This window comes from Acinonyx jubatus, chromosome A1 (assembly GCF_027475565.1).
Source record: "Acinonyx jubatus isolate Ajub_Pintada_27869175 chromosome A1, VMU_Ajub_asm_v1.0, whole genome shotgun sequence".
In the NCBI taxonomy this organism is placed as follows: domain Eukaryota; kingdom Metazoa; phylum Chordata; class Mammalia; order Carnivora; family Felidae; genus Acinonyx; species Acinonyx jubatus.
Window position 1 is genome coordinate 109,721,047 of NC_069380.1, and position 15,104 is coordinate 109,736,150.

The 15,104-nt window shown below is 42.4% G+C and overlaps 1 protein-coding gene across 9 annotated transcripts in view; it reads right to left on the bottom strand.

The window, feature by feature from the left end:
* Window positions 1-15,104, bottom strand: part of CDKL3 (cyclin dependent kinase like 3) — a 100,364-nt gene continuing 85,260 nt past the window's right edge. For 4 of the 9 annotated variants that reach the window (XR_008297749.1, XR_008297748.1, XR_008297766.1 and 1 more), the window contains exons 11-12: window positions 5,620-5,785; window positions 27-461 (exon numbers count right to left, since the gene is read on the bottom strand). Coding sequence is in view for 1 of the 9 variants with exons in the window: in XM_053221082.1 (XP_053077057.1) it covers window positions 430-461 (32 nt within the window). In the remaining 8 variants the exon portion in view is untranslated. Of the gene's footprint in view, window positions 462-5,619; window positions 5,786-15,104 lie in introns of those variants that run through there. The other 5 variants (XR_008297768.1, XR_008297765.1, XM_053221082.1 and 2 more) reach the window with 5 other exon arrangements.

Consider the following 15,104-nt stretch of genomic DNA (forward strand, 5'->3'; position numbering starts at 1 on the left):
ACTTACTGCTGTACAACTGGGAGTTTTCTTTTGTATATGCTTTTTTCCCTGGGGAAAGAAAGGTTCTTAGCATTTATCAGATTCTCTCAAGTATTTTAGATGCAAAAAAGGGTTTGATTCCCAGCTCTGAGAATTCTAGAAGACCACACCCCAAGCCTTTATACCTCTCTGTTCCAAAAGCAACATTTAATTGGCACTTACCACATGACAGGCATAGAGATGCATGTGGAGGACAGGTGACGGGAAGAAATACAGGAATAGTGGGGAAAACCCAAAGACACATAAAACACAGTCCACTGAACTCATGGTCCAGCAGTGGAAGACGGACATTCCTACAGGTAAACGTATTTATTAAACACGTACAGAAGAGGAACGGCATCATTACTTGGGGCAGCTTGGGAAGTACTTCCACAGAAGCTGATGCTTGAGCTACATCTTAAAGGATATCCAGAATTCCTCAGCTGAGAAGAGAAGAACTGGCTGTTAAAGTCAGACAAGAACTCCCCCTTAAATCATATCTATTTTAGATGCTTTTAAGAAAACATAGGAAACTATGCCTACGTTTGTTTATTCTACAATGTTAAGGTGTCAAATTCTTCAGCTCCCGTGTGTTGGTGTTGAGGCCAAGGGATTTTTTCCCCCTGAGTCTATTTTCCACTGTCTTGTCCAAATTGGATACCAGATCCTGCTTGCTTAGCTTGAGAAAGGCATTTTATCTCTGGCGCCTTGATCACATCAGAGCTTATATTTAAAGCATGAGTGATGAAAAGAGACCGCGGCTGAGTCCTGGCTCTGTCCCATCCCTAGAGCACCCTCCTCTTCACCGAAGGCTCTAGAGGCCAATCCTACAGTGGCTGCTGGAGACGAGAGCTAGTCAGAGCCATGAGTAAAAACATCTCTGCTCTGGGATCTCCCACAGGGGCTCTTCAGAAACCTTTAGAGGCTGGGTTTCCTGGCTTTCCTATGTGTGCCCCCCACCCAACCCACATTTGATGGTTGGCTGCCTTGTGTTGACTCAGGCTCAGACACCCCTTGGGGGCCTCTTTCTGGGTGTGGATTGCAGGTTCTACATCAGCCTGTTCAATTCCCAGTGTTGCTGGCGGGGAGATCATTGTCTCTGGTACAGCCATCCTGCACCAGGGAGACCAATAGCCTACAATCAGTCCCACCCTTTGAAGAACCTCCTACAAGCCTGATTCAAGGCACAACTTCTTATGGCTTCTGTGTCCTCAAAGTTATTTAACCCCCTAAACATCAGTATTTTCATTCATATGATGGGGATCATAATAGGACCCCCATAGGGTCCTAACCCCGTAGGGTTATTTTAAGCCTTAAATAAATGAATCCATGTAACGCTCTAGTACATAACAAGTACTCCATCAACATTAGCTATTATTATTAACTATTTTTATAATAAAACTATTTCTGGCTGTAAAATAATTAATGATCACTGCAGAAAATTTGTGAACTGCCGGCAAGTTTCAGGAAGAAACAATCATAAGATCCAGAAATGAGGGCTATAATCATTTTGATGTATAGCCTTCTCAGCTTTTCTTGGTGTGCATATATATATATTATCGGAAATTAAAAACTGTGAACTAAAGTTCATGTCGCATGTGTCTGTTCTGTATGTATCTGTTTTCCCATATAGTTAAATACTCCTTGGAAAGAATATTTCTAAAAAAAGTTTTCTTAATGTTTATTTTTGAGACAGAGAGAGAGAGAGAGAGACTGTAAGTCAGGGAGGGGCAGAAAGAGGGAGATACAGAATCCGAAGTGGGCTCTAGGCTTCCAGCTGTCAGCACAGAGCCCAATGTGGGACTCAAACTCACTACCGAGATCATGACCTGAGCTGAAGTCAGTCGCTTAACTGACTGAGCCACCCACACACTCCAGAAAAGAATGATTCTAAAAGACTACCTAGTTTTCAAGCATATCAATGCAGCCCAATTTATGTAACTAATCTCTTAGTTTGGTAATTGTTTCTTATTTTTATAAGTACCATGGTAAGTGTCCTGTTCACAAATGTCTGTGTGCATCTTTATTTATTCCTTAAGATAAATGCTTAGACGTGGAGTGACTGTGCCAAAGGATATATATTCTGTTTTTGTTTTGTTTTGTTTTGTTTTAATGTTATTTAACGCATAAATAACTGGATTCACCATAATCCTTTGTTCTGACACTCCCATAATTGGTACTGGATGGCCTGATCTTGTTAATTTTGGTGGTAAATTCATTAATTTTTTAAATTTATTTTTAAAGTTTGTTTGTTTGTTTGTTTGTTTGTTTGTTTATTGAGCACAAACAGGGAAGGGGCAGAAAAAGAGGTAGAGAGAGAATCCCAAGCAGGCTCCACACTGTCAGTGCGGAGCCCAGTGAGGGGCTCGAACTCTCGAACTGTGAGATCATGACCTGAGCCGAAACCAAGAGTTGTATGTTTAACCAACTCAGCTACCCAGGCACCCAATTCATTAATTTTAATAACATATTCAGTCCCTGTCAATCCACAACCCAAAACAAAAGCTAGGGCCTCGGCAATAACCAATACTGAAGCATAAGGCTTTCCACACCATCTTCCTGTGTTCCCCACCCAAGGGAACCATTCTGAATCGTAAGTTCATTTCCTTTTCTTTTGATGTGGTTTTGCTCTATGTGTATATATTCCTAAAGAGTAAATTTTCAGAACTGTCCTTAACTTTATAAAAAGGACATCAAGCTGTATGTCATCTTTTGGGATTTGTTTTTTCCATTCACTTTGCTAAAATTCATCCATGTACGTGCATTGTTTCTAGGATTTAGCTTTTGTTCACACTGCTACTATGAATGTTATACTATAAGTGTTCCCTGTTGTACATGTACAAGAGTCTGTCTACAGACCCAATTTACACTCCCACCAGCTATAAACAGAGAGCCTCTAGATCCACAGTCTCTGGTATACCACAGATCCATGTTGTCAGGTTGCTCTCCAGGTGATTGGCTCAGTCTACCTCCCTCCAGCAATACACAAGAATGCCAATTTCCACAAACTCTTTCTAACCCTAGGGATCATCAAAAATTTTTGACCATTTGATAAGGAAAAGATACATCTCCCTTTTGGGTAACTTTGTGCAAGGTACTGACTCCTTTCAAAGCTAAGAGAGAAGGGGTTTGGCTCAGAGAATTGTTTCCAGTCTGATAACTTCAGTGACATTTCTGGGACTGGTTCCTCAGTGGCTCAGCTGCTTTCCCATGTCCTAAAAGAGGTGACATGGTTGGAAGGAGGGAATGAGGGGAGCCAGGATGGGAAACAAGCCCAACTCACCACAGTGTAAGCTTGTCTCTTGGTCTCAACCCCTGCCAGTGTCAGATCACTCCTTCTCCTTGATGAAGCAGGCATTATCTCTTCCCTACCCACCCCCCCCCACCCCCCCACCCCCACCCCAGAGAAGAGCCAGTATAATGCTTCCCTTTGTTATTTGAATTGATAAATTTAAACCTCTTTCCCTGCTCTGCAGTAAAAGAACTTTCTATTTTGGGCTTAGTGACACAGCCAAAGCCAAGCAGAGAGCAGCAGGCTGCAGCATGAGTTAATAGTCTTTATTCAAGGGAGGGAACCTGCAAGCAAACAGAAGGACCTTCCAAAGTACATCATCTGTGTAGCAACATGCAGCCTATTTGCCTGTCTTTCTGGTGACAGATATATTTCAAAGTTTAAAATCGAACACTCCTTAACCTTCAGAGTAAGCTAATGAATGCATCCTGAACAATGAATTTTCTTCAGTCAATTCGCCAGGAATTCATGGATGTCCCCTTGTATACCTAGGGCTGGACTGGGTATTATCAGAGAAGAGAATACTGTCTTCAGGGTGAGTTCCAGCCACCCAAAGTTAAACTGATTTGAGGAGTGCCTAAAACATTTATTTGCCTGAGAATATGCTTTCTTTCTTAGTCCTGAGATCTGCCTGAAATCCCACATGGGTGAAGGGTCCCGGGTCTCAAGAAGCCTCCAGGAGTACACAGAGATCTTGCTTATAGGAGGGGCAATCTATTTAAATCATTGGCACCTGTTAGCACATAACTACAGCCTGGAAGAACAGGACAGAGGACAAATAAGTTCCTCCTGAGTCTCACCCTGGCAAACTTTTTCTTATGGGAAGTTTCAAATATGCACAAAGGTAGAGATAATAAACCTCCATGTACCTATCACCTGGCTTCAACAATTATTAAAATATGGCAATCTTGGGGCACCTGGGTGGCTCAGTCAGTTAAGCATCCTACTCTTAATTTCGGCTCCGGTCATGCATGATCCCAGGGTTGTGGGATCAAGCCCTGTGTCGAGCCTGCTTAAAATTCTCTCTCTCTCTCTCTCTCTCTCTCTCTCTCTCTCTCTCTCTCTCTCTCTCTCTCCCTCTCCCTCTCCCTCTCCCTCTCCCTCTCCCTCTCCCTCTCCCTCTCCCTCTCTCCAAAATTAAATTAAATTTAGGGGTGCTTGGGTGGTTCGGTTGGTTGGGTGGCCGACTTTAGCTCAGGTCGTAATCTCGGGGTTTGTGAGTTTGAGCCCCATGTCAGGCTCTGTGTAGACAGCTAAAGCCTGCTTCAGATCCTGTGTCTCCCTTTCTCTCTCTCTGTGCCCCTCCCCCACTCATGCTCTGTCTCTGTCAGAAATGCATAAACGTTAAAAAAATTTTTTTAATAAAATTAAATTAAAAAAATGGCAATCTTGTTTTATCTGTACCCTCACCTCCCCTCGTTTCCATTTTAAATCCAATTTAAAGCAAATCACATATTTTCATAAGCAAATACATCGGTATGTATCCATAACAAATAAGGACTCATTTTTCAATAACCACTTTATCACATCTTTAAAATTAACAATAATTTTTTAAATATCATCTAGTATCCAGTCAGAGGTCAAATTGCCCTGATTTTCACAAGTGTCTTTCTGTCGTGGTTTATTCTAATCTGTCACTTGTATTTGTTGATATATTTTGTCTGTATCCTGTAGTTTATAATTTTTAATTTTAAATTTAAATTAAATTTAAATTTAAATGTATTTAAATTTTTAATTTTAAATTTTATAAGTTTCCTCTCCTTTTTTTTATTCTCCTTCTTGGTGTTATCAAAGATAATAGGTATTTTAGTTACTATTGCTGTGTAACATAAAACAATAAAATAAACCAATTTAGGGTGCTTGTGGATTCCATGTGCCAGAAATTCAGAAACAGCACAGTAAAGATGGTTGCTCTTTGCTCCAAGGTATCTGGGGCCTGAGCTGAGGAGATTCAGAGTGTGGTGATGATTTCAAAACTGGGAGCTAGAAGCATCTAAAGTTTGTTTACTCACAGGTCTGGTGTCTGAGTCTCGAGCACTCAAAAACTAGGACTTGTGACCACAGGCCCTACATACAGCCTCACCATGTGGTATGGCTTTCTTGCAGCTTGGTAGTCTCAGGATAGTCAGATTTCTTGCATGGCAGCTTAAGGCTCCAAGTTCAAGTGTTCCAGTCAACAAGGTGGATGCTATATCACTTCTTATAACCTAACCTCAGAAATTACATCGTCACTCATGTTGTGTTGTGTTGTGTTGTGTTGTGTTGTGTTGTGTTATGTTGTGTTGGTGGCAAGCAAGTCCAAAGCTTACCCAGACTCAAAGAGAGTAGAATCAGACTCCAGCTTTACAGAGGCAAAGGCAAAGTTCCAGAAGAGCATGTGGGATGGCAGATACTGTTGCTCTACTTGGGACTAGGATGGTCATTCAAGCCTGCCTTTCCAACACCAACCAGAATAAAGTTGCAAATCATGGAAACCTAGTGGAAGAGAGAAAGGCGGGGAACTTATTTGTGTGCAGGGCCACATCCTACAGCTGTGTCGATTATACCCTTAATAACCAATGAGGTTACTAGGCTGAGATCCAGCTCCACTTGCTACACCTGTGCCTGACTGTGGGGCTGTGTTGCTGGGAAGAAGAGGTACCTTCTCTTATACATGTAAGATACCACAGGGGCAAGAGATGTCCCTTAATGGATAGCAAAAGGGCATTCAATCTAACTTAACACTTACCAGATACCTACTGAAAGGGAACTTTCTTTATGCCACTTTGAAGAGTATTAGGTCGTTTTGTTTTGTTTTGTTTTGTTTTGTTTAAGCTACACAGAGTGGACCAAGAACTATCTCAAAAATGGTGCTGGAGTTACTCATATATTTGTTAAATGGTGCAGGTTTTATGCATCAGGTACTTTTTAAAAAAATTTTTTTTAATGTTTATTTTTTGAGAGAGAGAGACAGAGTGTGAGTGATGTGGGGCTCAAACCCACAAGCTGTGAGATCATGTCCTGAGCAGAAGTCAGATGCTTAACTGACTGAGCCACCCAGGTGCCCCCATCAGGTACTTTTTGATTACATTGATTTAGAATGTTCCAGATAAATCTTGAAAGAAACTTATACACTGAAAGAAACTTATACACTGAAAGAAACTTATACACTGTGTCACAATGACGATAGGCCCATTTTGACCCATCTGCTGCAAGCCTTGGCCGAATGCAATAAGTGGAAACCAGGCCAAACAGAATTCAGGGTTTTTTTTTTCTTCTTTGTAGTCACTATTCTTCATTAACATAGCTTTTATAGATTGATTAAATTCCTAGGGAATCGGTTGCCGGGGTGGCTCAGTTGGTTAAGCATCTGACACTTGATCTCAGTTCAGGCCTTGATCTCAGGGTTGTGAGTTCAAGACCCCTGTTGGGTGCCATGCTGGACAAGAAGCCTACTTTAAAAAAAAAAAAAAATCCCTAGGGAAGTAAATGCTTTCATTTCTATTTATGACTACAAGAAAAATAAAATAATACAGATAAGGCAAGTTAACTTCCAAGGATTTTTAAGGACCAGGAGATAGCAAACTCAAACCCGAGTTTGATAAGGACAGCTATGTTATAATGAAGCTCACACAAGTCCAGATATAAGTCTCTGTCAATGAGATTATTAAAAAGCGGTGATCATGCTGATCTAGCCATGCTGGTGGTCAATAGCTGGGGTGAGGAATGCATTAAATGGCAAGGCCCAGGGCACCTAATTTTTTAAAACTTATTAGGCCTCAGGTGTAGAGTGCTAAATTAATTGCACTTTTCAGTTCATGGCACATTACCTTAATTGGTCCAGACAAGTCCACTCTTTTAGGAACCATTCTAATACATTTAATTATATTTTTTTGGCTTGTATGTGTTCTTGTGGATGTGTGTTGATGACTGGTTTGCATGTCTTTTAATTTACACAATAGCATTGTATTACAGATCTCACTCTGTCTTATTGTTTCCACTCCACACTTTGTTTTTAAGACCTATCCACATTGCTATGTGCACATCCAGTCCATCATCCCTGACTGCTGAATACTCCAGTAATGGGCACCCCCAGTGCCTATAACTTTCTAGCACCCAAAACAATGCTGCCATGAGCAGCCTCATATGTGACCCATTTTGGGCCTGTGTAGCAATTTCTTTAGACAACCTCTTGCCCACAAGGTGTCTTTAAGTGCATTAGAAAAGGTGCCTCTTCATCTTGGAGAAAACTGCCCAGTGGTTAAATGCAAGGTTGGGCAAGATGGAGCCCAGACTGAGTTTCAGCCCCAACTCACCCCCTCAGTTGGGAGTCTTGTTCAGGGTACAACGGTAGGAAGTGGCCCTGCCAACAAACATTCCCCAGTTCTCTCTTCCACCAGATTTCGGCTGTTGGTAACATCACTCCTGGTTGGTACAGGAAAAGGGAGGGTGTCAACTGACCACAGAAATCTCATCATAGGATCTGTGTCTACTTGATTTGATCAAGCAGTGCTATAGTACTTGGGCACTATATACTTGGGCTGATGCAGTATGTGGGAGCGCCATGGCTAGTTTACGACCTGCACAGGAAATGGGGAGTCAGACATGGCTACAGTACACAGGTGATAGTGCAGATATACCTGCCTGAGGCCAAGGCAAAGGGCCCGAGTAATTCAATCCCTCACTTTGTCTTGGAGATGGGAGAGAAACATCTTTTCTCTTAATGCTGTTGTCACAGGACACAGGTGAAGGGGCGGGCCTCGTATCTGCAAGGCAGCATCTCTGAGTGGCTTTGCCACAAATAGTGGACATCGGGCCCTGAGCCATCTTGCCTTTGCCCCTTGGTGAACGTCCCGGGGCTGACACAAATAAGAACTGTCACTTCTTTCTCAAGGTCACCTGGATAGGCCAGAATTCAACTAGGATTATTCAATCCTTTAAGCAGGTCAGGTTTCAAATCCATCAGAAATTCTTAGTGACCATTCAGATATATCTTAACCCTCTTAATTTTTTTTTAATTCACTTCAACATTTTTTTATTGTTTGCTTATTTTTGAGAGAGGGAGACAGAGTGCAAGCAGGGGAGGAGCAGAGAGAGAGGGAGACACAGAATCTAAAGCAGGGTCCAGGCTCTGAGCCGTAAGCACAGAGCCCGATGCAGGGCTCAGACACAGAGCTCAGATGCGGGGTTCAGATGCAGGGCTCGAACCCACAAGCCACGAGATTGTGACCTGAGCCAAAGTCAGATGCTTAACTGATGGAGACACCCAGGTGCTCCTATCTAAACCCTCTTAAAATAACCCTCTGTGGAGGGGGCACCTGGGTGGCTCCGTTGATTGGCCATCTGACTTTAGCTCAGGTCATGACCTCATGGTTCATGAGTTCGAACCCCACATGGAGCTCGCTGCTGTCGGTACAGAGTCTGCTTGGGATTCTCTGTCCCCTTCTCTCTTTGCACCTACCCCCTCACTCTCTTTCCCTCAAAAATAAATAAACATTGTGGAGGTAAATGAAACACCTAAGTTATAGAGAAAGTTGTTACTTTCATGCCAATGTTTTTTCAGCTGTCCAATGAGGATAATCATGATGAGAACTTCTAGAAGACCGAAGTCTTAATTCATAATTTTTTTCAGAAAAGAGTCATTGGAATTTTCAGATTTCTGGAAGAAAGGCAACCTCAGAAATCAACCTATTACTACATTTCTGGATTATGCTTGCAAATTAAGAACTACACTTCAGTATTTATAATAAGCCTGGATAGGGGTGTCTGGGTGGCTCAGTCAGTTAAGCATCCAACTTTGGTTCAGGTCATGATCTCACGGCTTGTGAGTTAGAGCTCCGCATCCAGCTCTGTGCTGACAGCTCAAAGCCTGGAGCCTGCTTCCAATTCTGTGTCTCCCCCTTTCTCTGCCCTTCCCCCTCTCACGCTGTGTCTTTGTCTCTCAAAAATAAACACTAAAAAAATTTAACAACAACAACAAAAATAAGCCTGGATAACAGTCAATCACACAAGGATGTGAGCCACACTGAATACCATAGTGATTACTGTTAATGTGTGCCCTTGTGAATACGCAACAGTGGGCTTTGAAACAATGCAGAAGAACAAAAGTACAAATCAGTTGTATGCATTAACAAACATGAGGGTCTGGAAAATATGGAACACTAAGTGGGCCTGTGACATAAAAACCATAACATAAGCTTCATATTTGGGAAGAGGAGCACATGGGACACCTTGGTGGCTCAGTCAATTAAGCATCCGACTCTTGATTTCGGCTCAGGCCATGATCTCACAGTTTGTGGGATTGAGCCCCAAGTCGGACTCCATGCTAAGCATGGAGCCTGGTTGGGATTCTCATTCTCTCCCTCCCACTTCCCTGCTCATGTGTGCACATTCTCTCTCTCTCAAAATAAATAAATAAACGTTAAAAAACAACAACAAAAAGAGGAGCACTGGTTAAAACCTAGAGATGGCTGACAAATGTCAGGAAAGATACAGAGATTCTCAAATGGCCTGGCTGCTTCACATAGGACAAGGTATCCACCACCCACTGAGACCTGACTCATCCTTCTCAAATGGTTCCAGCATAACTTCATCCTTTCCATCCCTCCCACCAGAAATACATGACCTCATCGGGGTCCTGGACCTTACCTGTACCCACAGTGTCTCTTGGTTAGCTCCCCCATGGAGTCAGTAAATCACATCAATGGCTTGTTGATGTTTAATGACCTAGGAGGTCTGGGGTGCCTTCTACACAATGTGAATTCGAAGTCAGCATCCCTCCCTGCCCTGTCAGCTCAAGCCCCTGCTTTTATCATTAAGAATGATGGAGAGGGGTGCCTGAGTGTCTCAGTCGGTTAAGCGTCTGACTTCGGCTCAGGTCATACTCTCACAGTTTGTGGGTTCGAGCCCCGCGTCGGGCTCTGTGCTGACAGCTTGGAGCCTGAAGCCTGCTTCGGATTCTGTGACTCCCTCTCTCTGTTCCTCCCCCACTCACACTCTGTCTCTCTCTCTCTTTCTCAAAAATAAAGATTAAAAAAAAAATTAAAAAAAAAAAAAAAAAGAATGATGGAGACCAGGGGCGCCTGGATGGCTCTGTCAGTGAAACGTCCTACTTCAGCTCAGGTCATGATATCATGATCCATGAGTTTGAGCCCTGCAATGGGCTCTGTGCTGACAGCTCAGAGCCTGGGGCCTGCTTCTGATTCTGTGTCTCCCTCCCTCTCTGCCTTTCCCACACGTATGCTCTCTCTCTCTCAAAAATAAACATTAAAATAAATAAATAAATAAATAAATAAATAAATAAATAAAGCCTTTAAAAAATAAATAAAAGTATCTTTCTTCTGAGAAGCTCAAGCTCATAAGAAAAGTTTTAAGAGGGATGCCTGGCTGGCCAGTCGGTGAAGCATGTGACTCTTGATCTTGGAGTCATGAGTTTGAGCCCCACTTTGGGCATAAAGATTCCTTAATAAAAGATAAATAATAAACAACCTTTTAAAAAAACTTAAGGAATACCTACCTAATAGTGATGGAGGGCGGGGTATAATGATCAAGAAATTATTGTATCACCAGACAATTAATCAAGAAGAAACTGGCCCAAATTAAGGCAAAGGACATTTGGGTTGGCTCCTTCCTGGTGAAGTATTTGACAAAAGAGGAAAACCAAGGCTGGATTAGGCCATGGGCAGGAAGATGGGAACTTCATTTCATTCCACAGTGCTATTCTAGACTCAAGGCATGCCTGCCTTCAAGGAGGGAAAGGCCAAGCAAGGTTCCTTATACATGAGGTAACACTTCAGATGAATGACTAGTTGTTCTTGCAAGCTGAGTTTTTTATTCCTAACAACTGGACAAGAACCTATTCCTAGAGGAAAAATGAATGCTGAGAGCCTGTCTAGGATTCCAAGAGCTCAGAAAACCTGCTATGTCTGCCCTCCTGAGCCCCTGGAGAACAGATGTGTTCACTGCTGATTTTCTTAACCACTTTTTTTTTTGTTAACGTTTATTCATTTTTGAGAGACACAGAGAAACAGAGCATGAGTGGGGGATGGACAGAGAGAGAGGGAGACAGAGAATCCGAAGCAGGCTTCAGGTTCCAAGCTGTCAGCACAGGGCCCGACGCGGGGCTCGAACCCACAAACCGTGAGATCATGACCTGAGCTGAAGTCAGATGCCCAACCGACCGAGCCACCCAGGCGCCCCAATTTTCCTTCAAGAGGAAGGGGAATCTTAAATGGTAATGTCCATTTGGCGGCTGAAACACTCAAATAATCAAACAAATCTTAGCTGTTGTATCAGAGCTACATTTGGCAATTATCCACGCAGAACTAGTATAAAAGGTTTCTCCTAAAGAAAACTTCCTGGAGGAATTGAGCAACGATGGAGAAGACACGAGCCCGCCGCAGTTCCCAGGGAGCTCCTTGGAACGGAGCACGCAGAGAACGCTGGTGAGTGGGTCCATTCTGACAACTGGCAGTTCCCTGCCCTTCTCAGCTGGGGCCCAGCGTGTGCATGAGAAAGTTTCCTCCTGTTGCCTCAATCAACAGCTAGAGAATCGAGAATCCCAGCTCCGCATACCAGGCTACTTAAGCAGTGATGAATCTGCTTCACTTCCTTCTTTATTTCCTAACCAAGAATGTAGTTCCAGTTTCAGTGTGGAGGCCAGAAACGGCTGAAGACATCACCACTTCCCTTCACTCAGACATCTCCGCAGGTAAGCCACCTGCCCTACACTTCCTTCTGAAGGCCCAAGCTAGAGATCATAGTTCTTAAACAGGGCACTTAACATATGGCTTGACTCCTTATTGGACTAAAATTTTCAAAACAAACTTCCAGGAGGTGGGGACTTGGCCAATAGTGCTGAGACCTAGTGTCTATCATGGGCCCTGTGGGGTAATTATATGACCTGGAACAAATCTGTGCACATTCAGGGCCTTTGGATAACCTTTAAAATGATGCTTTAACCTTTCTCCGCAATAAAAATTTCTACAACTCTAGGCTAAAAGAGGAAAAGGGGTTGCAGAAGACTACTGGCGACAATTTCACCTACCTAGAAGAATTAGAGCTGTGTTAGAGCCACACCAGTAAGACCAGACCCAATGCTGTGAGCACAGCCTCTGGGGGGCAGGTCCATGGTCCCCACCGTTTGGGGATGAATTCTGGAATAATCACTGGTTCACTGGAGAACACAGCTGCCATTCTCGTCTCTGTTTCCTTCCCTTTTCCCTCCCTTCTCTACTCTGAGACCAAATTACTTCTGATTTACAAGAAGAAAAAGAAGGATGTATTCCCTCCCAGCTTCAGGGAGAATCACTGTTGTGTCTGAATTGGACTCAGATGTTCATGACACATAGGCCAACATTTAGATAATCACCATCCCTTTGCAAGCCTTTTGAAAAATATTCGCTTACACTATTTGATCTCCTTTCTTTAGCATTTTACTTTATCATTCTTGAGAAATCATACTATGATGGATGAAGGGCTGGTTACATGGAAAGTCATGCCATGATGAGATTACTAATCTAAAGGAAGAGACAAGGTAGAGTAGAAAAAGCTCTAAGAATATAGATAAAAAGCACGAGCAAATGCATAGGAAAATAATCACAGCTCTACAGAGTTAGTGTAGGCTTGGAGACAGGGGACAGACTGGTGCACTATGCATTGAGAAGAGCAATGACTGTGTATGCACATGTTTCTAGAAACAATTCATCAATATTTCTTTTTCATTGTAGTGCTCGATCCAAAATCTAAAGAGTGATCATTTAAAAATTGTGTATAGTTTCAAACATATGCAAGTAAACCTTTTGCAAAGCTAATAATTGTTCACTAATTTATATAGTGAATAATATAACGATCCCCCATGCATGCATTATCCAGCTTCAACAATCATCAGCCCATACCTATCATTATTTTATCTGCATCCCCACTGACTTTCTCCATCCAGTGTTATTTTGAGGCAAATCCTAGACATCATATAATTTCATGTATAAATATTCAATATGTATCTCTAAAAGATAAAAACTCATTTTAAACATAATCACTCCCATACTTGGAACTAATAATACTATAATGTCACTTATAGAATATATAAGTCATGTCAGAATATAAAAAGTGTTGACGAGGGGACGACTTTTGATCAGTCGGTTAGGCATCCGACTTCGGCTCACCTCATGATCTCCCAGCTCATGAGTTCTAGCCCTGCATTGGGCTCTGTGATGACAGCTCAGAACCTGGAGCCTGTTTCGGATTCCGTGTTTCCCTCTCTCTCTGCCCCTGCCCCACTCGCACTCTTTCTTTCTCTCAAAAAATAAATAAGTAAACAAACATTAAAAATTTTTGAGGAAAAAAAAAAGATGTTGACCAGTGGAGAGGTGTGAAATACTGCCATTCCCACAGACTGTAAAATGAAATGGGACTTATTTCTAGCTTATCCGATAAAACTTCAGAGAGTGGGTGATGGAATCTCATAGTCAACCTAATACTTATTATTTGTTTATTCTGCACTTCAGGGTGGGGAATCATGGATGAAATCCCCCGAAAGGAAAATTAGAGAGCCTCCATACTCATGAGCAATTCTCTTGGATAAGAGGAGGCTCCATGTAATTAGCCAATGTCATGGTGTCACACACACTGTCTCAGACCTATACACAGAGCTCAGGAATGTGAGTGAGCACTGTGGGCGAGGAAATTGCTTGCAAATCCAGCGCCCAATCCAGAAGCAACAGTCTATGAGAGTTTTCCAATGCCGGATTCTACTAGTTTCTGTTTCTTTGGAAATATTTTAGGAATTTATCAGACCTGTAATAACCTCAGTGTCGTCCACAAGGAATTGAAGAGAAAGTAGAGTCATGTACAAAAAAGGGGGGAGGGGTTGTGAGGGATATATACATACTCCCTATCTTCCTTTGTACTGATTGACAAATGTTCCTTTGAGAATGTTACATAAACACAAGGGAGCCTGGGTGGCTCAGTCAGTTGAACGTCCAACTTCCGCTCAGGTCATGATTTTGCAGTTCATAAGTTTGAGCCCTGCATTGGGCTCTATGCTGACAGCTCAGAGCCTAGAACCTGCTTTGGATTCTGTGTCACCCTCTCTCTCTAACCTCCCCCACTGCTGTCCCGCTCGCACTCTGTCTCTCTCTTAAAAATAAACATTAAAAAAAATTAAAAAAAGAGTATTACATAAACACAAAGGTTAGTTTATGCAGTTCCCAAAGATTTATGTGCAAAAAAAATTCTTTAAATCAAATCCTATCTTTAAAGTTTCCAAAAGAGCACATTTTGTAAAGCTAATTCATGTTCTCTCTCATGTTGTGAGACTAGAGCTTTGAACGTTTTATTTTCTTAAAATGAAACAATCCCAACTAGACTCGCAGGAGGAAATCACATATTCTTGGGGCTGTGCATGCCTTTTCACTCCTGCACCACTACTGCAATAGTTACCTAACTGGTTTGTAGGCTTCTCCTCCTCCCCCTTCACACTAAGCTGTCTTCTTAAGCACTTACCTAGTCCTGCCACTTCACTAATAGGCATTTAATGCTTCCATCACCTTCCAAAAAACCCCCAGGTCTTTAGGATAGCATTCCAAGTTCTGAGATTGGTCTCTGACTTACTGGAACAACCTATTCCTCACTCTCCTACTCTCCACATACTCTATTTTCTGGCCGCATCAGCTAGTAAATGTTTTTAGAACATAAGCCAAGTTTTATCAAACAATGAAACACTGAATTCACATCTGAATGTAAGGGATGGGATAGCCCAGTGTTTAAGAGCATAACCTTCATGTCAAACTGGTTGGGATCCTGGCTCTGTCACCTA